Source organism: Bos taurus, chromosome 7 (genome assembly GCF_002263795.3).
Source record: "Bos taurus isolate L1 Dominette 01449 registration number 42190680 breed Hereford chromosome 7, ARS-UCD2.0, whole genome shotgun sequence".
Classification (NCBI taxonomy): Eukaryota; Metazoa; Chordata; class Mammalia; order Artiodactyla; family Bovidae; genus Bos; species Bos taurus.
In genome coordinates, this window is record NC_037334.1 from 12593738 (window position 1) to 12617042 (window position 23305).

General features: G+C 48.7%; 2 protein-coding genes across 3 annotated transcripts; one reads left to right on the forward strand and one right to left on the reverse strand.

Annotated features, from left to right (window-relative positions):
- The first annotated feature begins 13632 nt into the window (after positions 1-13632).
- GADD45GIP1 (GADD45G interacting protein 1) lies at positions 13633-16104 on the forward strand. The gene is made up of 2 exons (NM_001080224.2): positions 13633-14006; positions 15747-16104. Exons 1-2 carry the CDS (start codon positions 13657-13659, stop codon positions 16063-16065), a joined length of 669 nt encoding a protein of 222 aa, NP_001073693.1. The 5' UTR covers positions 13633-13656; the 3' UTR covers positions 16066-16104.
- A 505-nt stretch (positions 16105-16609) lies between these two features.
- Positions 16610-22685, reverse strand: RAD23A (RAD23 homolog A, nucleotide excision repair protein). 2 transcript variants are annotated; one of them, XM_005208675.3, is made up of 9 exons: positions 22525-22685; positions 20900-21061; positions 20552-20733; positions 20357-20412; positions 20108-20235; positions 19765-19843; positions 19511-19644; positions 17491-17655; positions 16610-17406 (listed from the first exon to the last, which is right to left on the reverse strand). In XM_005208675.3, the coding sequence occupies exons 1-9, from the start codon at positions 22594-22596 to the stop codon at positions 17293-17295; spliced, it is 1092 nt and encodes a 363-aa protein (XP_005208732.1). In that variant the 5' UTR covers positions 22597-22685; the 3' UTR covers positions 16610-17292. The 2 variants fall into 2 exon arrangements, with proteins under 2 accessions (XP_005208732.1, NP_001076083.1); NM_001082614.1 differs by having other exon boundaries at positions 19511-19641; positions 22525-22645.
- Positions 22686-23305: the final 620 nt, after the last annotated feature.

Sequence of the window (23305 nt, forward strand, 5' to 3'; positions counted from 1 at the left end):
CAGATCCACTTTTTCCTTTTTCTGGCTGTTTTTCAAGACTTGCAGGATCTGTGCAAGGATCTGTGATCAAACCTGAGTTTGATCTGCAGGGATCAAACAGGCACAGCAGTGAAAGCACCAAGTCCTAACCACCAAACCACCAGGAGACTCCTTCCAGATCCACTTTGAATAATTTGCCCCTGAGCTGGGCAGCCTGGGAGGCACCTCTACAAACCTACAATGGGGAGAAGAGTAAAACCCCTACCTGCTGGGTTCTCACGCCTCCCCCTAGCCTGGCAGGGTATCTGGGGACTGGGCTGTGAGTGTGTAGGCTGTGCAGACCAAGAAGGGTCGGTGTAGAAACAGGGGTTCAAGACACAATGCTGAACTCCCTAAGGGGCCCTTTTACCATTGGGGCCCCATTCATCCTTTAGCAAACTCAGACTTTGCAGTTGGGCTTCTTGGGCTTCACTTCTTTTTTTGCAAAACACCTCAAATTTTACTCATGGTACAAAAGCATTTAATAAGTGCTATGTTGGTATAGAAAAACACACAGCTGTAGCTCATCCTTTAAAACCAGAACAGCCGAGTGAAAAGTTGGTCGAGATTCTTAGTTTTACTCGAAAAATAAAAACAAACAAAAAACTAAGGTACATATTGGGAACTGAACAACTACAGGTTTTCTTTCTAGAGATGTGACATCCATGTTTTCTGGTCAGTGATATTCTATCAAACACTGTACCAAACACAACGTGCCTAACATTGTTAATTGGCTGTACCCCAAGACAAAATGTTTTTGGTGTTAAAAAAAATTTTTTTAATAAATAAAAAGAAAAAAAAAGAGACAATGTACTGAATCTAAGCAGACGGATGACCAGTAAAGTGGTTTGCTATCTCCTACCTGTGCTGAGCTAGACCATGGAACACACTCTTGGTAGTACCACTGTGTTGGTTTTTTTTAAGCTTTTTAGTTTTTTTAACTTAAAAAAAATTTATTTTTGGCTGTGCTGGGTCTTTGTTGCTGTGCAGGCTTTTCTCTAGCTGTGGGGAGCAGGGGTGGCTCTAGTTGCGGTGCACAGGCTTCTCTTCGCCGTGGCTTCTCTTGTTGCGGAGCATGGGCTCTGGAACACAGGCTCAGTAGTGGTGGCACATGGGCTTAGTTGCTCTGAGACATGTGGGATCTTCCAAGATCAGGGACCAAACCCGTGTCTCCTACATCGGCAGATTCTTTACCACTGGGCCACCAAGGAAGAACTTGGACTTCACTCTTGACATTGAAACTTCTGACTGTGCAATCTCAAGTCCCTGAATCTCTCTGGGCCTCAGTTTCCTCTTCTGTAATATGGGGATAACAACAGTCCCTACCTGGGGAATTCCCTGGAAGTCCAGAGGTTAGGACTCTTGTGTTCTCACTACCATCGCGGGGGTTCAAATCCTTTTTGGGGAACTAAGATCCTGCAAGCTGGGTGGTGTGGCCAAAACACAAGACAAAAGAAAAAGTCAATCTCTACTTAGCAGGCTTGTTCTGAAGGCAGGAGATAATTTATGTAAGGAGCTTCAAGCAGAGGTTGGTACACGGTAGCACTATGAGTAAGCTATGATGAACGCGTTGTTGGTTCGTTTTGTTTTTTTTTTTCCCTTTAGCACAAATTAGAAGCCAGGAATGATTCTAGGCCCTGGGGTTACAGATGGACACCACAGAAAATGGGTCTTCACTGGCACAGGCTTTTTTTTTTTTTTTTTTTTAACATTTATTTATTTGGCTGCTCCAGGTTCTAGTTGCAGCATTTGGGATCTAGTTCCCTGACAAGGGATCAAACTCAGGCCCTCTGCACTGGGAGCTCAGAAACTTAATCACTGGACCACCAGGGAAGTTCCTGGCACAGACTTTAAATTGAACTGCAGAAAACAGGCAACACAGGATAATTTATAAGATGATTTATAAAATGATTTATAAGATAATTTATAAGATGATTTCAGAGTCTTAACTGTTGAAAGTGAAAGTTGCTCAGTCCTGAATGACTGTAACAGTCCATGGAATTCTCCAGGCCAAAATACTGGAGTGGGTAGCTGTTCCCTTCTCCAGGGGATCTTCCCAACCCAGGGATCGAACCCAGGTCTCCCACATTGCAGGCGGATTTTACCAGCTGAGCCCCAAGGGAAGACCCTTAACTGTTAGGAAGAGACTAAAATGGAATGTGCCTTCGAGGGGTCGGGGCCCCCAGGGTGGCCAGGGAAGGTCCCCCTGTGGAGGTGGATTTTTGCAGAGACGCTAGGTGGGAACGGCACAGTGGGGAATGGTGGTTGGAGTGCTCGAGGCAGATAAACGGTCGGCCGCGTCGTGTTAGTCTTTGGGACCTCGGGGTCGCCTGGCCCTGGCATCTGCGAGGTCCCCGTCTCGCACCCAGGTGAGGAGTTGCAGCCAGGGGGCTATGGGAAGCGGCCGAGCCGGTCCTCCCCGCGCCTCCCCGCGACTGTGATGGGGTGCGCTTGCCCTCTGGCGGTAACTCTCGGCATTGTATGCCGTCCGTGCAATGGACACCAGCCTCATAGCTCCCCACGTGAAGGTGCACGGGTACCTCCCACTCACCCATCTACATCCGATTCCCTGAACGTGCCCCCCTCTGCGATCTTCCCTTCCGCTGTCCTCTAGACCGAGCTGATGGCAGCTACAACCTGCCAGATACTAAGGCTCCAAACTTGGGAGCATCTTTAACCTCTCTCTGACTCCACCCCTTCCCCAGTTTGGTATGACGGCAGGTCCCATCCACTTCAGAATATGTCCAGAATTCGCCCACTTCTCACTGCCTCCTCTGTCTCGCACCTGGACATGGTCTCCATCATCTCCCACCTGAACTTGAGCCCCCTCCGCCCTGGGACCCCAGCTCCTGCCTCCTTCCTCCCCAAAATCTGTTCCCCGTGCAGCCCCCAGAGAGTGCCTGTGAGGACTTGAGGCGGGGCACGCCCTTCCTCTGCTCCTCCGCGTTCAGGGATCCCATCTCACTCAGGAACAGCAAAGAATTCTCCCTGCAGCCCTCCAGACCTCGCCCTATCTGCTCCCATCACCTCCCCACACACCCGCAACCCCCCTCCCCACCCCCCATCCCTTACCCTCACCCCATCCCCCACACTCATCTCTCCACACTCTCTCCCCCGTTTCCTCACTGCCTCCAGTCACGCGGTGCTGTGCTCAGTCGCTCAATCATGTCTGACTCTTTGCAACCCCATGGACTCCTCTTTGCAACCTGCCAGGCTCTTTTGTCCATGGGACTCTCCAGGCAAGGATACTGGAGTGGGTTGCCATGCCCTCCTCCAGGGGATCTTCCCGACCTAGGAACAGAATCTTGTCTCTGGAGTCTGCTGCAGTGCAGGTGGATTGTTTACGGCACTCCGGACCTCTTTACTATTCTCTAGACTCACCAGGCCAGAAAAAGGCGATGGCACCCCACTCCAGAACTCTTGCCTGGAAAATCCCATGGACAGAGGAGCCTGGTAGGCTGCAGTCCATGAGGTCGCTAAGAGTCGGACGCGACTGAGAGACTTTACTTTCACTTTTCACTTTCATGCATTGGAGAAGGAAATGGCAACCCACTCCAGTGTTCTTGCCTGGAGAATCCCAGGGACAGAGGAGCCTGGTAGGAGGCCGTCTATGTGGTCACACAGAGTCGGACATGACTGAAGCAATTTAGCAGCAGCAGCAGACTCACCAGGCATAATCCCATAATCCCACACAGCTATACAGGGCTGCAACACTCTTCAAAGTTTCAACATGGAAAGAGAGCATTAAAAAAAAAATATGAAGTTAAGAAAATTTCACAAGGTGCTGACCTTTTGGGGAAGGACATTAATTTACAGATATTTGCACAGTGAAAAGAGCAGCAGGATTTTCCTGTTGGGGAGGGGCATGTAAATAGGCATGATGAGATGGGGGGCTTCATTTTAGAGTTTAAAAATTCAATACAAAAAAATACAAAGACAAAGATAGAGAAATACATACCCGAAAACAATGAATACCTTTGTTCTGCCCCCTGTGTTTTTGTTTTGCTTTGCTTTTTTTTTTCCTGGTTGCACAGTGCCCCATGAGTAATCTCAGCTCCCCAGCCAGGGATTGACCCCGTGTCCCTGCAGTGGAAGCTCAGAGTCTTAACCACTGGACAGCCAGGTAGTCCTGCCCCCTTGTTTTTTAAGTGAAGTATTGATATTTTGGGCATTCAAACAAGTATAGATAAAAATAGATAAAACACATTATAGATATAGATAAATATATGGTAATATGCATATAATATAGGTATATACAAATAGAATATATAGGGATGCCCCTGGTAGTCCAGGGGTTTCCCTAGTGGCTCCGCGGTAAACAACCTACCTGTCAATGCAGGAGACTTTGGCTCAGGCCCTGGGTTGGGAAAATCCCCTGGAGAAGGAAATGGCCACCTACTCCAGTACTCTTGCCTGGGAAATCCCATGGACAGAGGTGCCTTGCTGGGTTACAGTCCATGGGGTCACAAAGAGTCAGACGTGACTTATCGACTAAACAACAACAATTGGTGGTCCAGTGGCTAAGACTCCTAGTTTCCAGTACAGGGGGGCTGAGTTCGATCCCTGATCAGGGAACTAAATCCCAGCAGCCGCTACTGAAAAATCCCTCATGCCTCAAGGAAGATCCAGCATAGTCAAGTAAATACATTATATATGGGGGGAGGGGAGAGAAAGATAAAAATACACCACCACTGTACTCATTACCCTGTACTCATTCGTTGGATCATAGAAAAAGCTAGGGAATTTTCTTTAAAAATCTATTTCTGCCTCATTCACTACACTAACCTTTGACTGTGTGGATCACAACAAAACTGGAAAATTCTTAAAGAGATGGGAATACCAGATGACCTTACCTATCTCCTGAGAAATCTGTATGCAGGTCAAGAAGCAACAGTCAGAACCTTACACGGAACAACTGACTAGCTCAAAATCGGGAAAGGAATATGTCAAGGCTGTATATTGTCACCCTGCTTATTTAACTTATATGCAGAGTACATCATGCAAAATGCAAAATGCTGGGCTGGATGACTCACAACCTGGAATCAAGATTGTTGGGAGAAGTATCAATAACCTCAGATATGCAGATGACACCCTAGTGGCAGAAACTGAAGAGGAACTAAAGAGCCTCTTGATGAGGGTGAAAGAGAAGAGTGAAAAAGCTGGCTTAAAACTCAACATTCAAAAAACTAAGATCATGGCATTCAGTCCCATCACTTCATTGCAAATAGATGGGGGAAAAGTGGAAACAATGACAGATTTTATTTTCTTGGGCTCCAAAAGCACTGCAGATGGTGACTACAGCCACAAAATTAAAAAACACTTGCTTCTTGGAAGAAAAGCTATGACAAACCTAGACAGCATATTAAAAAGCAGACACATCACCTTGCTGACAAAGATCCGTGTAGTCTGGGCTATGGTTTCTCCAGTAGTCATGGATGGATGTGAGCTGGACCGTAAAGAAGACTGAGCACCAAAGAATTGATGCTTGCAAACTGTGGTGCTGGGGAAGACTCTTGAGAGTCCCTTGGACAGAAAGCAGATCAAACCAGTCAGTCGTAAAGGAAATCAACCCTGAATATTCAGGACTGATGCTGAAGCTGAAGCTCCAATACTTTGGCCACCTGTTTTGAAGAGCTCACTTATTGGAAAAGATCCTGATGTTGGGGAAGGTTGAAGGCAGGAGGAGAAGGGGGAGACAGAGGATAAGATGGTTGGATGGCATCACCAACTCAATGAACATGAATTTGAGCAAACTCCAGGAGATAGTGAAGGACAGGGAAAGCTGGCATGCTGCAGTTCATGGAGTCACAAACAGTGACTTAGTGACTGAACAACAACTCATTACCCCAATTGAGAAATAAAAGGTTACAAATATGAGAGAAACTGGCTTTATACTTGTCCTTAAACCTTGAATTTGCCAATTTTAATCCTGGAGACTGGTAGTCACAGTTTTACTATGTACCCGTCCATTCAGAAAAGATACAAAAGATCGTTTTGTATAAAACAATACATATGGTATCTTAATGTATCCTTTTAACCTTCATCTGTCCTCCCCTTCATGTTCCTTCATTTTCACTGCTTAAGAGTATTTCACTGCACATACCTACTCCCCAATTTTTTTCTCCATTATCCATTTTTTTAACCGTCACAAACCATCTTGCAAAGAATATTCTCAAAAGTGGTTCTTCTGCACCTGGCTTTTTGCACTTACTCTATCTGTAAGTTTGCTCCTTATCATGGTTCAAGTTCCTGGCTGCACGTTAGAGACACTTGTCCAGACTGTGCTGCAAATCAATCACTACATTGGATTCCCAGCTTACAACTCAGCATGCATGTGTCTACTCAGTCGTGTCTGACTCTTTGAGACCCCATGGACTGTAGCCTGCCAGGCTCCTCTGTCCTTGGAATTTTCCAGGCAAGGATACTGGAGTGGGTTGCCATTTCCTACTTCAGGGGATCTTCCCAAACTAGGGATCAACTCCCGTGTCTCTTGCATCTCCTGCATTGGCAGATAGATTCTTTACCACTAGCACCACCTGGGAAGCCCCTGGTCCCCAAATTTCCTAGTCTGGTAGCAAATCAGCTCAGAAATCCACATCTGTCTGCCTATCAGCCCCATTCCAGGCACTTTCTTCCTGCTTCATCTCCACTGTAATTATTTGTATGTCTCACCCACAAGACTGAGGTGTTTGAGGTCAGGGACCGACTCTTTAAAGGTGTTTGAGGTCAGGGACTTCATTTTGTATGTCTTCAAAGTTCCAAGGGCTTCCCAGGCAGCGCTAGTGGTAAAGAACCCACCTGCCAATGCAGGAGACACGGGTTCCATCCTTGGGTTGGGAAGATCTCCTGGAGGAGGAAATGGCTACCCACTCCACTATTCTTGCCTGGAAAATTCCATGGACACAGGAACCTGGCAGGCAGTCCATGGGGTCAGAGAGCCAGATACAAGTGACTTAGCATGAACAAAGTTCCAAGAAGCCAGGGAGGTGTCCGCTGAGTCAAACCTGAATGACAAGGAATAGCCTACCATGGGGGCTTCCCTAGTAGCTCAGATGGTAAAGTATTTGCCTGCAATGCAGGAGACCCAGGTTTGATCCCTGGGTTGGGAAGATTTCCTGGAGAAGGAAATGGCAACCCACTCCAGTATTCTTGCATGGAGAATTTCATGGAGAAAGGAGGCTGGCGGGCTACAGTCCATGCGGTCTCAAAGAGTCAGATATGACTGAGCGACTAACACACACACACCATGGGACTTCCCTGGTGGTCCAGTGGTTAAGACACCACACTTCCCCTGCAGGGGACTCAGGTTCAATCATCAGGGAACTAAGATCCTGCATGCCTCGAGGCATGGCCAGAAAAACAGAAGAAGAAAAAAAAAAGAGTCCACCAGGTATAGATCCTGGGAGACAGTTCTAAGCTTGGCAGCAGGAAAAGTAATGCAAATGCCCTGAGGCCAGTGCAGGTCAGAGGCCACCCTGGTACCCCAATGGGTACTTCTACCTCCTAATGCCCCTTCTACCTCCGAATGGGTCTTCCTGCTTCTCTACATTTTGCTCCATCAATGTTTTTTCTCTTCAGAAGCCAGAGGAGAATCATAAGTCATATTCATTACTGCTCTGCTCAGAGACCTCCCATGGCTCCCCATTGTCCTTGGAATAAAACCAGAAACTCTTGCCCTGGCTTATATTTCCTGCATGGCTGGCCACTACCTAACACTATTCACTTCACTTCCTCCTTCAATCCACTTCATTCACAGGACTTCAGCCACGCTGGTTATCTGTCCCTCAGCAAACCTTGGGGACAGACTTGTTTGAGCACCTCAAAGAAAGTTTGGGGGTGTACATGGGGACACAGTAAGGGCAGTTTACTGAAGCACCATTTCGCCAGTCAAGAAAAATTGGAAACAAATGTCCATCACAACAGCATGACAGAATAATGATAGTTTATTCATACTATGGACAATATCAAACAGGTACTTTATTTCATTTTTTAGATTATTTTCTCCCTGTGGCATGCATTCTTAGTTCCCTGGCCAGGGACTGAACTTGTGCATCCTGCAGTGAAAGCATAGGACTTCCTAATCACTGGGCCACCGGGGAAGTTCCTGAGCAGACTTTTTTTTTTCCAATTTTTTTAAAAATCACTAAACACAGTAAGAAATACATTTTATATTATGAACTAGAGGTAGCAGACTGTAGTTTCCAAAAAGGCCTCAATAATATGCCCTGGGACTTCCCTGGTAGCCCAGTGGTTAAGAATCCGCCTTGCAATGCAGGGAATGTGATCCCTGATCAGGGCAGTAAGATCCCATATGCCATGAACCAACTAAGCCTGAGGACCACAACTTCTGAGTTTGAGTGCCACAATGGACAACGCTGAATGACACAATGAATATCCCACATGGTACAATGAAGGCCAGATGCAGCCAAATACTATAAATAAATAAATACTTGAAAAAATATAATCCTATCCTACATGTTCTACATACAATCCTTTGTATGCAATTGTGACAATGTGACCCTGAGACTCCTTTGAGTGAAGAGGTCTCTGACCCCTACCCTTGAACCTAGATAATGTTGGTGACTGGTGGGACCAACAGAGAGACCACTGGTGGCTGTTCCAGCCAATACCTTAGCTGAATATCCAGCCAGAAGCCACTGTAAGTCATGAATGAATAAAGATGCTGTCTGATGATCCTAGCTGCCAAGTGTTAAGTCACTCAACTTTCAGTTATTCCCATTGGGGGCTGCAGACAGCATGGAACAGAGACAACCATCCCCACTAGGGCCGGGCAAACTCCTGATCTACACAATCAATAAGCATAACAAAATAGTTGTTTCGGGAAGGTATGTTACCATTGATGACAACTGCATCACCAGTATACATACATACATGCATATGTGACAGAAATAAATGTTTTACCAAATAATACTTACCGTTAGTACATGTGATACAACCTGACATTTTAATATTCTGTATTTTTCATTAATAATAGCTGCTATTTTACCCATGTCCACAGGAGCATTATTCACAATAGCCAAAAGGTAGAAGCAGCCCAAATGCCCGTCAGTGGATAAACAGAAAAACACACAGTGGTGAATATCTGCAATGAAATATTACTCAGCCTTAAAAAAGAAGTAAATTCTGACCCTTGAGGACATTATGCTCAGTGAAATAAGCCAGTCACAAAAGGACAAATACCGTATGATTCCACTTACATGAAGTCCCAAGAGTAGTCACATTCACAGAGACAGAAATTAGAATGGGGATTACCAGGAGCTGAGGGAAGTGGAGAATGGAGAGTTAGTTGCTTAATGGGGAAAGAGTTTCAGTTTTACAAGATGACAAATTCCTGGAAATGGATGGTGGTAATGGTTGTACAACAGTGTGAATGTGCTTAATGCCACTGAATAGTAGTGGACCTTAAAATGGTTACGAGAATTTCCTTAATGATCCAATGGTTAAGAGTCCACCTGCCAATGCAGGGGACACAGGTTCAATGCCTAGTCTGGGAAGATTCCACACGCCGTAAGGCAACCGAGCCCTTGTGCTACAGCTACTGAGCCCACATGCCCTAGAACTGGTGCTCTGCAACAAGAGAAGCCACCACAATGAGAAGCCCAAGCACCACAGCTAGAGAGCAGCCCCAGCTAGCCACAACTAGAGAAAGCCCTCAAGCAGCAGCAAAGCAGCATAGCCAAAAAAAGTTACAACAGTAAGTTTTATGTGTGTTACATCATTTTAAAAAATAAATAATTTTTAAAAATTAAAAGAAGTTTTCTATGAATCATTCTTCCCTTAACTGTAAACCTAGAGATAAATGCTGGTTGGAACCCAGTTCCCTGACTTCCTGAATCAATAATGGGCCCTGTGACCCACACTGTGAAAAACACAGCTGCTGCTGCTGCTGCTAAGTCGTTTCAGTCGTGTCCAACTCTGTGCGATTCCATAGATGGCAGCCCACCAGGCTCCCCCATCCCTGGGATTCTCCAGGCAAGAACACTGGAGTGGGTTGCCATTTCCTTCTCCAATGCGTGTAAGTGAAGTCGCTCAGTCGTGTCCAACTCGTAGAGACCCCATGGACTGCAGCCTACCAGGCTCCTCCATCCATGGGGTTTTTACAGGCAAGAAGAGTACTGGAGTGGGGTGCCATTGCCTTCTCCAGAAAAGCACAGCTACACTGTAGAAATCTACCTGAATCCACTTGGAGATATCTGGAAACCAAGAGGCTGAGGGAAAAAAGTTGCAAACTAATATATTCAGGATACCATTTATGCAAACTTTAAAATATATTAATGCATTAATATTGTTCTCACACTCTAGATAAGTAATGAATGCATAAAGACTGGTCTTGGAAGAATAAGCTGATTTCAAAGTAACTGTTAGTCCTGAGTAGGGTGATGGGTGCAGGGGGTAAAGGGTGGAGGGAAGACTGGCATCTGTAGGCAGAGGCCTTACTGTCACTAGAAACTTTTGTAATAGGGCTCGTTTTATTTAAAGAAATTAAACACACACACACACACCCCCTGAAGCAAGGGAGCCAAAGCATGAGTATTTGTTAAACCTGGGTGATGACACAATGACTGTGGTCTTCTGTCCTTGTGAAATAAATAATCCATTAGCACTGTAAATAAGACACTATAGGGACCTCCCTGGTGGTCCAGTGGTTAAGACCTTGCCTTCCAATGCAGGCGTTGTGGGTTTGATCCCTCATCAGTCAGGGGGTTAAGATCCCACATGCCTTGGGGGCCAAAAAACAAAAATACAGAAAGAAGCAATATTGTTAACAAATTCAATAAAAATTCAAAAAAAGAATGTATAAACCAACGGTAGGATACATAAGAAACTAAAACAAGTGATGGAGGAGGGGCTCCAAGGAAGCAGAGGATGAGAGACAGGTGGGAGTAGGACTTCTCGCTGAAATCCTTTTTGTTGCGTGTATTTTCATTTTTCTAAATTGCAAAATATAATAAAGCTACAGGAAAGTGTGCAACCCACACATATACAATTATATCCAACTGAAAGAATAATTATAACTCAGGCATCACTAAAGCCTAGATCAAGAAATAACACTGAATACAGTCCACTTAGAGAAAAGCTAACAGAATGGGAATGCCCAGCTCAGTAATCTGCTACAAAGCAAACCCCTCCCACATCTGCCACATGACCACCACCCAGCTGCCTCCTTATCCCCACCAGAGGTGTACCATCCTGACTTCCAGAATGGTCACTGTTTGGCTTTTCTTTATCTTTTACCTCTTAAAGACTGCATCCATAATAACACTAAGATTTTTCAACTTTATATGAAAAGGACAATTTGTGTAAACTTTGTTTCTGTTGTTGAGTTGCTAAGTCATGTCAGACTAAAAGAGCCCTTGGACTGTAGCCTGCCAGGCCCCTCTGTCCATGGGGTTCTCCAGGCAAGAATACTGGAGTGGGTTGCCAGTTCCTCCTCCCGGGGAGCTTCCTGACCCAGGGATTGAACCTGAGTCTCCTGCCTTGCCAGGTGAATTCTTTACCACTGAGCCACCAGGGAAGCCCTTCCATGACCAAAAACATTCCTTTCTGGAAAAGAATCATTTGGCTCCCACTTCCTTTGGTGCATAAGATGTTGATGAGAATTATCCACAAGGCAGTGAGCAGCTGTGAATGCTTGTGGTATTCTGTTGGCTGAAACATCAACATTCAGGGATCCACTCGACTGCAGACGGACTCAGGTGCGAACTGTTTTCAGCTTGAGATTAATATGTATGAAATAGTACTGATATGAACTATGAACTTTTTTGTCCAGGCTCCCTGGCTCACTGGGCAAATGGCATTTTTTAAAATACTAAAATATACATAAAATTTACATTGTAACCATTTTCAAGTGTACTGCTCAGTGGCATTAAGCACATTCACAACGTGGTGAAACCACCATCACCACCCATCTCCAGAACTTTCTCATCATCCCAAACAGAAATTCTATACCTATTGAGCACCTATACTCAATACAATATATATCCACTGTACCTATTGAGCAGTAACTCCCATTCCCCAGTCCCCTGCCCCTCCCAGGCAAGCTCCGACTTGCTGACTCTATGAATCTGACTCCTTTAGGGACCTCGTGTAAGTGAAATCATATAACTTATGTCCTTTTCTGACTGCCTTATTTCACTCACTATAATGGCTTTCAATTTCATCCATGCTGTACCATGGGTCAGAATTTCCTTCCTTTTTAAGGTGGAAATCCTTTTTCAAAAATAGTATTTAGTTTCTACACCAGGATTGAATGTTTTAAACATTTTAACATACAAAAACTTAAAAGGCATATAGTAACTATTTACAATATGATGTAAAGTAAAATTTCTATATAAATATCATAAATAATATTGACATTCAAATTCAAGTGTTATAGACAGAATTGTTAGTGTTAGCCCCTCAGTCATGTCCAACTCTTTGCAACTCCATAGACTGTAGCCCACCAGGCTCCTCTGTCCATGGAATTCTCCAGGCAAGAATAATACTAGAATGGGTAGCCATTCTCCTCTCCAGGGTATCTTCCCCACCCAGGGATCAAACCCAGGTCTCCTGCATTGCAGGCAGATTGTTTACCATCTGAGCCACCAGGGAAGGCCCACAAAATGTAAACATTTAAATAAATGTTAAGGAAAGTTTTAAGTAATTATTCAAAATTAAAATTTAAATAAATATATTAAAATCAAATGAAAAAGCATAATATGAATAGTTAATGTTATGAACAATGTTTGCTGCCAAGTCGCTTCAGTCGTGTCCTACTCTGTGCGACCCCATGGACTGCAGCCTACCAGGCTCCTCCATCCATGGGATTTTCCGGGCAACAGTACTGGAGTGGGGTGCCATTGCCTTCTCCCATGAACAATGTTTAAATAAGTATTTATATAAAATTTAAATATTTAGGACTTCAGTAGTGGTGCTGTGTTTAAGAAATCGTCTGCCGACATGGGACACGGTTTGTTCCTTGGTCCCGAAGATTCCACATGCTGAAGGGCAACTGAATCCCTGTGCCACAAGTACCGAGCCAGCGTGCGGCAACTACAGAAGCCCATGGCCCTAGAAAATAGCCACGGGTTGCTTTCCCCTTGGTTCAGCGGGTAAAGAATCCTCCTGTAACGCATAAGACGTAGAAGACACTGGTTCGATCCCTGGTCAGGAAGATCCATCCCCTGGAGGGGGAAATGGCAATCCACTCCAATATTCTTGCCTGGATTTAAAAAAATTAAATATGTTGCATAGATTTAAAAGTTAAAATATAAAATAATACGTAGATTTAACTTAAAACGAAAATATTTCAGTGTTTTAAATAAATATTTAAATGATCGTTTAAATTTAAAACATTTAAATGTTAATATTTAAAATAAATGCTATTTTTAACATAAAATTAAATTTTAAATATGAGCAAAAAACTAAGAAAAATTTAAATACGATTTTAATAAATTAACTGCTACAGGAAATTTTATAATTATACTTGAAGATGTGTAAAAAATAAGACTACCCCCTCTTCTCCCTGCGCAGAACTGAGGCGGCCAGGGAATGCCTCCTCCCGGCCCCCAGCGGACCTCACGCGCAGGCAGCGCCTTGGCCAGCCCGGCCTGCTCGCGAGGACCTCGCACGGCCAAGATGGCTGCGCCCGTGCGGCAGACTCGCAGCCTGCTCGGGTGGGTGACGACCCTGGGCCCGGGCTCCCGCGGCTACCGAGCGCCGCCGCCTCCGCGCCGCTCACGGGAGCCCTGGTGGCCCGACCCGGATGACCCACTGACCCCGCGCTGGCAGCTGGGGCCGCGCTACGCAGCTAAGCAGTTCGCGCGGCATGGCGCCGCCTCCGGTGTTGACCCCGGTTCTCTGTGGCCGTCGCGGGAACAGCTGCTCGAGCTGGAGGCTGAGGAGCGAGAATGGTACCCGAGCCTGGCGGTCATGCAGGAATCGCTGCGGGTGCAGCAGCTGGCCGAAGAGCAGAAGCGACAAGCCAGGTGCGTGCGTGCAGTCGGGCGGGAGCGGGACTGCGGGCCGACGGTGAACTGTGCATCAACAGTGCTTACTCCATCGGGCGGTTTGCATGCAGTATTTACGTGCACGCTCACCTAGATGCGAAAAGACTTCTGGCTAAGTTCATTTAGTCATCGGTCAACAAATCTTTACATAGCGCCTACTCTGAGCAAGGCCATGTCCCGGGTGCTGAGGGCATAGTGGGGAACAAAATGAATTTCAAATGGTGACCCAGAGTCATTAGGAAGATAAAATTGGGTGGAGCCTGCAGGCCTGAGGGTGACTTCGCCCTGGTAGGCCTCAGGCTTCTCTGAAAACTTGACATTTAAAATGTTTAAGCAGAGACCTGTTGGGCTTCCCTTGTGGCTCAGCTGGTAAAGAATCCACCTGCAATGCGGGAGACCTAGGTTCGGTCCCTGGGTTGGGAAGATCCCCTGGAGAAGGGAAAGGCTACCCACTCCCATATTCAGGCCTGGAGAATTCCATGGACTGTATAGTCCATGGAGTCACAAAGAGTCGGACATGACTGAGCAACTTAAGAGAGAGATGAATGATCAGCGGTAGCCATGGAAAGATCTTAGGGAGAATGTTCTTGGTAAAGGGAACAGCTGGTGCAAACGCCCTGAGGTAGGTATGTGCTTTAAGAAACAGCCTGGACATTAGTGTGGCTGGGGAAGGTGTGAGAGGTAATGGAGCATGGGATCAAGGGTACAGATCGGACTTGGGAGGCAGGTCTGAAGGACTTAGAGGGAAGAATGGAAGCAAAAGCGAAGATATTGATTGTGCCACTTACTGAAGAGAGGGGGCAGCGAAGGCAGGCGAGTGTGTTCCTGGTGTTTACTGTTCTTGTCCTCACAGCAGCTCTAAGAGGAAGAGGGAATCACCCTTATTTGAGAGATAGGAAACTGAGGCCAAGGAGGGTGAAGTCACGTGTCCAGTCGCCCAGTGAACGAACAGAGCTGGGATGTGAACCTATGTCAAATAAACCCAGTTATCCCAGCTGGCTGACCCTACCATGGGGCTTTCAGTTTCATGTTGCTAATCCTTAAAATGGAACAGTGACTCACACCTACCACCTATTGGAGGGAAAGGTCCGATTCATTTCTTGCCTCCACTCCTGTATCTAGAAGTGGGCCTGGCATAGAGTGGGTACTCATTGATGTCTGTAGGATGAAGGAATGTGCTATGGGAATAACACGTGGCACTTGGATGGCTCAGGAGACAGCTCAGGGAAATGCTGGGTTGACTTGGGGTCTGCTCCTAGAGTGACTGGGGCTTGCTCAAGGTTAAATACATATTTATTTCCTTGGTGGTTCAGATGGTAAAGAATCTGCAATGCAGGAGACCGGGGTTTGATCCCTGGGTTGGGAAGATCCCCTGGAGAAGAAAATAGTTACTCACTCCAGCATTCTTGCCTGGAGAATTCCATGGACAGAGGAGCTGGCAGCTATAGTCCATGGAGTCTCAGAGAGTCAGACACAACTGAGTGACTAACACTGTCACTTTCACACTAGTTCCTCTCTCCTGCCTCTTGCTTCACTTGTCAAGGACTTTTCTTGACAGTTTTAATGACTACCATAAGCCTTCCCAATCTTTCATCTTGAAATATAGGGGAGCTGGAAGAGGCAGGATGTGGGCAAAGGCTTGGGGGTGGGAGGTGGGTGGATGGGTACTGCTCTGGCTGGGTGGGGCTGCCCTCACCAACCACCCTCCTTCACCGGCAGGGAACAGCTCATTGAAGAGTGCATGGCCAAGATGCCACAGATGATTGAGAACTGGCGGCGGCAGCAGCAGGCACGCAGGGAGAAGGCGCAAGCAGACAAGGAGCGGAGGGCCCGGCTGCAGGCGGAGGCCCAGGAGCGCCTGGGATACCACGTGGACCCGAGGAGTGCCCGCTTCCAGGAGCTGCTGCAGGACTTGGAGAAGCAGCATCGCAAGCGCCTCAAGGAGGAGAAACAAAGAAAGAAGAAGGAGGCACGAGCTGCTGCGATGGCCGCTGCTGCGGCCCAGGATCCAGCAGACTCTGAAACACCCGACTCCTGAGCTGGGTTCTTTCCCAATAAAACTTGCCCCACCCCTGAAGAGCTATGTCCTCTCTTATCACACCCCTCCCTGGGCACATTGGTTCCTTCTCCAACACCTGGAGCCAGGGAATCCCCCACCCTTCCCTGGCTCTGCTCACTCAGGGGACTCAAGACCATGCTGACCAACTCGGGCTTCAGGGGGAAAAGGGGGCGGGGCACAATGGGGAAATAATGGAGGAGCAGATGGCAGAGGAGAAGAAGGCTTCTGTTTACCAACATTAATCTCCAGTAATTAGCCAATTACCAGGGGGGAAGTGTAGCCAAAACAGACTGTGGTGATGATGGGGGGGTGGAAAGAGCAGCAGCCCTTCCAAGGCTGGGGCCCACTGCCTGGGAATAACACAGCTTGGTGGTGGGGGCGGGGTACACTAGGAGCCACAATCTATAGAGGCAGACAGACCCCTCTGCCCCTTTCATGGCATTCCCCCATCTCCTGTGCCCAACTAGCCCCTAGACCCAGACCAGCTGGAGTGGGAAGCCCCAGTAGGGATGAACCACAGGACTGGCTTTTAAAACTTTATTCACTTCAAAACCTTTATCAGAGACAACAGTTCTCTTCTGGGGTGGGGGACTAGCCTCAAACTCCAGAGCAACTCTGATGTTTCCCCTTCCCCAAGCAGGACAAACCAGACCTTCCCCCCGCCAGCAAAGGGATGCAGGATGGAAGCCTAGGCCAGACCACAGAGGAGTCCTTGGGCCTCTTGAGCGTTCACCCCAGATGGAAAGATGTGAGACACTCCAATGGAGGATCAAAAGTTTGGAGCTCCAGCTTCCCCTCACCCTGGAAGAGGGCGGGGGAGGTCTCGGGGGCTCTCTGGGGGGGGTGGGGAAGCAAGCAGCCGCCTCTCCATCTGGCTGCAGGGAGCTGGGACACAGGCCAAGAGGGGCCCATCTGTCACCTCCAGTTCTGCCAGCTCCTTAGAGCAGGCTGGGCTGGGGTGGGGGATGGGGAGAGGGGGACAGCTGTCTGGCCCAGGTCTTTTCAGGCCAAGATGGGAATGAGGGACCACTTTAGGAGAGTGGGAAGTTGGGTCGGAGTTTCTTTTTTTTAGTTTTTGATTTTTTTTTTTCCACTTCTTAAATAAACATGAATATATATATATATTTTTTTCTTTTATAAAACTTTTGTGGAGAGGGGATGGGAGGGTGGGGAGGAGGGGGCGGTGGGCAGCCTGGCCTCCCAGCATCACTCGTCATCAAAGTTCTGACTCAGGAGGAAGTTGGCAGCCAAGTTCTCGTTTTTTTCACAAGCGAAGTAGGCCTGGATCACCAGGCTCTCTGGGAAGCCCAGGGCCTTCAACTGTGGGAAGACGGGCAGGTATAAGCAAGAGGTGAGGGCCCTGCCCACCCACGAGGTCACAACCCTCTTGGACAGGCCTCTTACCCTCTCTATAGCTTCTTTCTCCTGTGGTGTCACCTGGATGTAGTTCATCTGCGGGGCCTCCTCACCTATGGCGCCCACCTCGCCCTCCACGTCTGAGATGTCCACCAGCTCCCCGGGGGGCTCATTCAACATCTGGATGAACTGCTCCTGATGCCGGCTGATTTGCTGTGGGAGACAGAGGAGGGAAGGGTGACCCACGGCCTTTGTCCCCGCTCCCCCAGGTCCCTATCACAGCCCTTTGCACTCACTCAGCAAACATTTACAGGGCACCTACTCTGGCCAGCCACACAGTGGTGGACACGGGCCCTGTCCTAGAGGAGCTAATGTCCAGGATGAGGAGATAAGCTTTACACACGCAAGTAAATTGGCTATTATTTACAATGTAAATACTGACCCTGCCATACATCAGAGTAGACCTTGGTCTGGGAAAGACACTTTAAGCCAGGAGGGAGGGGCCTGTGATTCATAGGATGGAGAAGAAAGTTTCCTTCCACATAGAGCCAACAGCAAGTGTAAAGGCCCAGGGATGGGAGTATATTTGGAAAACTCCATAAACAAAAAAATCCATATGGCAAAACTATAAACAAGAAAGGAAAGGAGGAAGCAAAAGATGAGATCAGAGAGGGAGGCAAGGTCTAAACCGCTTTCTTCTAGTGCCTTCTAGCATAACGGGACACCACAGTGGTGAGAATCAACTAGGAAAAGACATCTGTGTACTTTTTAAAAAGATGAATTCATCTGGGTGTTGCACATCTGGGGGGTTTTGATATGCCCCTATTTTTATGTACATTTGACAATTTCCACATCAAAAGAAAAAGCACTTTTTCAGGAATCTGGATTCTGGTGGAGAATAACCACAGGAAAAGTGCAGAAGCAGAGGCCTGGATAGTGGCCGCCTGGGGACCCAGTAGAAGATGAGGTGGCAGCCACAGAGGTGGAGTGCAGGGCTGGGCTGAGTGTTATGCAGGACAGAGCAAACAGCCCCAGCAGGCCCCCAGGTGCCTGGGGCTCCAGCAAGCCCAGGTTGGTCCTGGCAGGGTTAGGGAAGGCTGGGAGAATCTGCTCTGGTCTTGGATATGTAGAAAGCATTTTCATGGAGGCACCCAGTCAGTCATGGAGAACATGGCATCCAGAGGGTCCAGGCTGATCATACAAATTTAAGGCAGGGAGGGGGTTCCCTGGTGGCTCAGATAGTAAAGAATCTGCCTGCAATACAGGAAACCCAGGTTCAATCCCTGGATCGGGAAGATCCCCTGGAGAAGGGCATGGTAACCCACTCCAGTATTCTTGCTGAGAATTCCATGGACGGAGGAGGCTGGCGGGCTACAGTCCATAGGACTGCAAAGTCAGACATAACTGAGTGACTCACACACACACACAGAAATTAAAGGCCCCAGGATTGACAGCAGATAAAGAATGAAGATGTGCAGCTCGGGCCCTCCAGCACCTGGAGGAGGGGAGCAGGAGGCAGGACAGGAGACTGAAACGTCTGGGGTAGAAGCAGCAGATGCCTGAATCAGGAAAGGCAGGCTTCACAGAGAACCCAGAGGACCCTGTCACACTCAGGGGTCACTGCTCCTCTGCCTTGGAACCTTCAAGGGCAGGATGGAGCTTTGCTGAGCTCGGTGGTCTCAGAACCAACCAGGGCACAGCAGTCCCACAACCCTAGGGGTGTTTATGAAGCAACAGCTAAATGTGGAGCCAAGTCAGAGTGCAGGCCCCAGAGGCTGGCGGCAGACATACTCCACCAGTTGCCAGGCTGCTCCAAACCTCTGGTGCCTTCCTCTGCGGGAGTGTGACAACAGCACCTACACCTCACAGGTGGCTGGAGCATCAGGTGAAACCACGGAGGCCATCAAGTCACAGGGAACAGCAGGAGACTATCGTGTCAGTAGTGCCTTCCAAGCTGAGACTCCCCTACCCACCATGCTGGGCTGGGCTCTCTCTCTCTGGGGACTGTGGTACCCACAGGTAGGGGAGATGGGGCCTGCACCAACTCCCTCTGCCCCCAGGCCTGTACCTGTAAGAGCTGGGGGTTCTCCTGGCCCAGCTGCTGGAGCAGGGCTGGCAGCAGCGCAGGGTTCTGCTGAATCACCTGCCGCATGTTCTGGAACTGAGGCTGGTCTCGCAGAAATTCCAAGGGGTTCTCTCCTGCTGGCAGGGGGAAGGGGTGTGGTCAGACACCACCCTGGGCTCCCAGAAGTACGGGGTGGGTGGGATGAGTCAGGTGCCGCAACAGCAGGCACCCCATGCGCACACCTCCCAATCACTTACCTGCTTCTGTGGATGGCTGCTCTGAAACTTGGCTCTCCTGGACAGAACCGTGTTCTGGCTCGGGGCTCCCAGGAATTCCCTGTCAGGCGTCCTTTTAAGTTCCAAGCACAGACTGCCCACTGCCGCCCCTCCTGCATACTCAGCCCTGGCGGGAGACACAGGAGGCCTCCGCTCTGCCCTCCCAGGCCCACCCCACTGCTCTCCTCCCGGCTCCTGCAGGAGTTCTTTCCTGGCTAGAACCCTAACCCAAACGTTTTGGGGGACAGATTCTGACTACCCTTCAGAGCACTGAAGTCCGCATGCTCCCTTGAGAACTCCCCGGGAGGCAGCAGCCCCACCTCACCGTGAGTAGATATTCCACAGCTCGGTGGGGGTTGTTGTAGCTGGCTCTCAGGGCAGCCACAACTCGCTCTCGCTCGTAGCCCATGGACATGATCTCCGTCAGCATTGTCTCATACTCAGAGCCCGTCACTGTGGAGGGAGCAACAAAGGCTGGGTCACCAAGAAGGAAGGGCAGCTTCCCGGCCCTCCCATGCCCACAGGATGCCCCTGGGGCATCCAGCCATTTTCAACTGGGGGACCACCCACCCACCTAGCGTGGAGGCTGCGTCTTCCTCTCGCCCGCCGCTACCTGAAGAGGGAACAGAGCTGCAAATTCAAGAGAGAGAAATCGGACCCTGGCTTCTGGAGGCTTGCCCTCCCCCCAGGTGTGTGGAACCATGACCGTGGGCGCTGAAAGGGGCAGGGAAGACAGGGCCCAAACTGGGGCTGCGGCTCCTTGCCTTACCCTGACACAGACTCCGGGGACGTCGTGGGGGCAGATTCCTCCGATGGGCTTTTGTCTTCTCTGGCAGTAGGTGGGGGGTGGGACATGCCTGAGGCAGGGGCTGACGGGAAGGATGTGGAAGACTCCGGGGTGGCAGTGGGTGAGGCCTCTGAGGGTACTGAGGTGCCTGGGCTGGTTTTGGCCTGTGACACCCAGAAAAAGGGAGCAGGCATCAGTACCCCTATCTAGCCCCGACATCCCTCCACAGCTCCGCCCCACCCTGTTCATGGCTAATCTCTCTTGGGCACAGGCTGTTTGCCAGCTCCCCAGCCAATCCACCCACCCTCCCAACCAGCAGACATCACCCACCTTGGTCACCATGACAACCACGAAGTTCTTCTCGTCAATGCGATAGTCCCTGATGGGGACATCGTCACTCAGGATCTTGCCAGCATAGATGAGTTTCTGTCCGGCCACGGGGAAAGCATCACGACCCTTCTCAGCTTCTATCTTCTCCTTTAGCACCTTCACCTGGAGGAAGGGGTAGATGATCATTGCAAACTTCCCAGATTCTCTCTTCCCTGGTAGTTTGGGGGCAGGCTGCAGGCCCTGATGGCTGAATAGCTAAGCTTTATAATCAAGCATAGTAGACCATTCTCCATTCAATGATATATTTACTGAACACTGAATATGTGTCAGGTGAAGTTTTAGGTACAGGTGACAGAGCACAAAGACTCAACACATGTCCCTGTTTTCATAGAGGACACTCACGTGGGAGAATAAAAAAACTAATACGTATTTCAAATGATGTAAACACGATGAAATGCAATTCAAAATAAAGGGGAGACCTAAGGTTGCTGACAGTGGTGTTTACTGAGAGAATCCTAAGTTGATAGTGCTATTATAAATGTATACGTCACAGCTTTAAAGCCTTGTAACAACTGAGTGGAATAGGTACCATGAGCCTCATTTTGTATTTTTTAAAAGCTATTTATTTGGCTGCATAGGATCTTAGTTTTGGCATATGGGATCTAGTTCCCTGACCAAGGATTGAACCCAGGCCCCCTGCACTGAAAGTGCAGTATCAACCACTGCACCAGGAAGCAAGTTCCATATCCTTTTTTTATATTTGAGAAAAATAGAGGCACAGACATTACCTAACTTTCCCAAACAGCTGGGTTGGTCAAAAAAATCTGAGTTTGTTTCCTTTTTACAAAAAATGAACTTCAATATCTCCCTCATGGGGGAAATTGTGCAAAAAGTGCGAAATATACGTTTTTTAGGTCCAAAGTCTCTTTCCGGCCAAAAGCACAGCATCATCTTTAGACCGTGGGCTCTAGAGACTTGAGGCAAATCCGAATTGAAATCAGCTCCGCCACGCCTTGCTGTATGCATTTGCGACTATAGCAAAGTTCTTCAAGCTCAAAGTTTCCACATCTGTTAAGTGAGGACACGCAAGAGTGCCCAGATGACAAGCCTACTTTGCAAAGTTAGTAAAACATCATGAAAACGCTCAGCGACTGGTGAAAAACAAACACGGACCACTGAAACTCAGACCGTTTATTATCATCATAGTTGCTGTCATCACCCGGCATCTCCTGATCACTACTCCCAGATTTGGCCACCAAGGTTCCGAGGCAAAGCCTACAAAAGTGGGAACTCGGAGGACCCATTCCAGAGAAAGCTGCCCAGCCGGCAATCTGAGCCTGCGGATCCCGCGCCCCGCGAGGGCGCTGACATTGGAGCCGGGACCTGGCGGGCGCCCCGGAGGTGGGGCCTCGCCTCGAGATCGACCCAAGAGCGCCGCCCGAGCCACCAGGGGCAGAGCCAGGGACCATCAGGATATCTGGGAAAGTCAGGCCCGTAGGGAGAATGGGCAGGGCGCGACCCTGAGCCGTCTTCCCCGCCTCTGTCGTCGGGATCCCGGCCTCCCCGCCCCCACCCCACCCGCTGCACCCGTCGCTCCCGCTCCGGAGCTCCGGCCTGGCTCGCACCGTCTCATCAGGCTCCATGCGGATCTTGAAGGTCTGCTGCTGCAGTGTTTTGAGCGTGATCGTGACGGCCATGGTGGGACCCGAGCGACACAGCGGCCCCGGAATCCTCACACGACATGCAACTCACGCCGCCGCCATCTTAGCGCCCAGCCGCGCCGCACGCCGACAGCTTCCGGGGCAGGCAGTGCGCGCTCCGACCACCACAACACGTGACATGAGCGCGCCCCCTTAGCCATCGCGAGCATGCGCACGAGCGCGGCCTCGAGTAAAGCATGCGCAGACTAAATTCTATTCCGTGAGAGGGGAGGGGGACTTCTTGCTCTACCATGAAGTGGCTTCCTGCGAGTGACGCCATGCCCGTTAGCGGTGACGTCATAGGCCACAAAATGGCTCCGAGACCCCCAGTTTCACGCCTATGAGTTTGTTGACGTTTAACAAGCAATGTACTTGCTAAATTTTCATTTCTTCCACAAAATCTTAATGTCTTTTTGCTCGTTCCAAATGAGCCTTACTCTGGTCTGGCCACCTGACAGGAAGCCTATCAAGCCCTGAAAGAACTAGAAAGTATACTTGAAAGGTCACCAACAGTTAAACACGGAAATCGACCACGGACGTGGGGACACAATGCCATTCTGTGGCCTCATTAATCCCTAACGGAAGAGCTGGATTTTTGGAATGAATCTTAACAGCTTCTGGATCTCCCTCTCTGCTGCCCCTCCCCTGATCACTTTGTTCACCCAACTATCTCCATCTGACTCCATCAAGTACTCCATAGTACTTG

Bases quoted from the DNA above. Each gene is read 5' to 3' on its own strand.
- RAD23A (XM_005208675.3), bottom strand. From the start codon at position 22,596: ATGGCCGTCACGATCACGCTCAAAACACTGCAGCAGCAGACCTTCAAG. The intron at 21,062-22,524 runs GTGCGAGCCAGG...CCCTTCCTCCAG, and splicing joins GCATGGAGCCTGATGAGACG to GTGAAGGTGCTAAAGGAGAA. The intron at 20,413-20,551 runs GTAAGGCAAGGA...TTGAATTTGCAG, and splicing joins TCCCCGGAGTCTGTGTCAGG to CTCTGTTCCCTCTTCAGGTA.
- GADD45GIP1 (NM_001080224.2), top strand. From the start codon at position 13,657: ATGGCTGCGCCCGTGCGGCAGACTCGCAGCCTGCTCGGGTGGGTGACG. The intron at 14,007-15,746 runs GTGCGTGCGTGC...CTTCACCGGCAG, and splicing joins GAGCAGAAGCGACAAGCCAG to GGAACAGCTCATTGAAGAGT.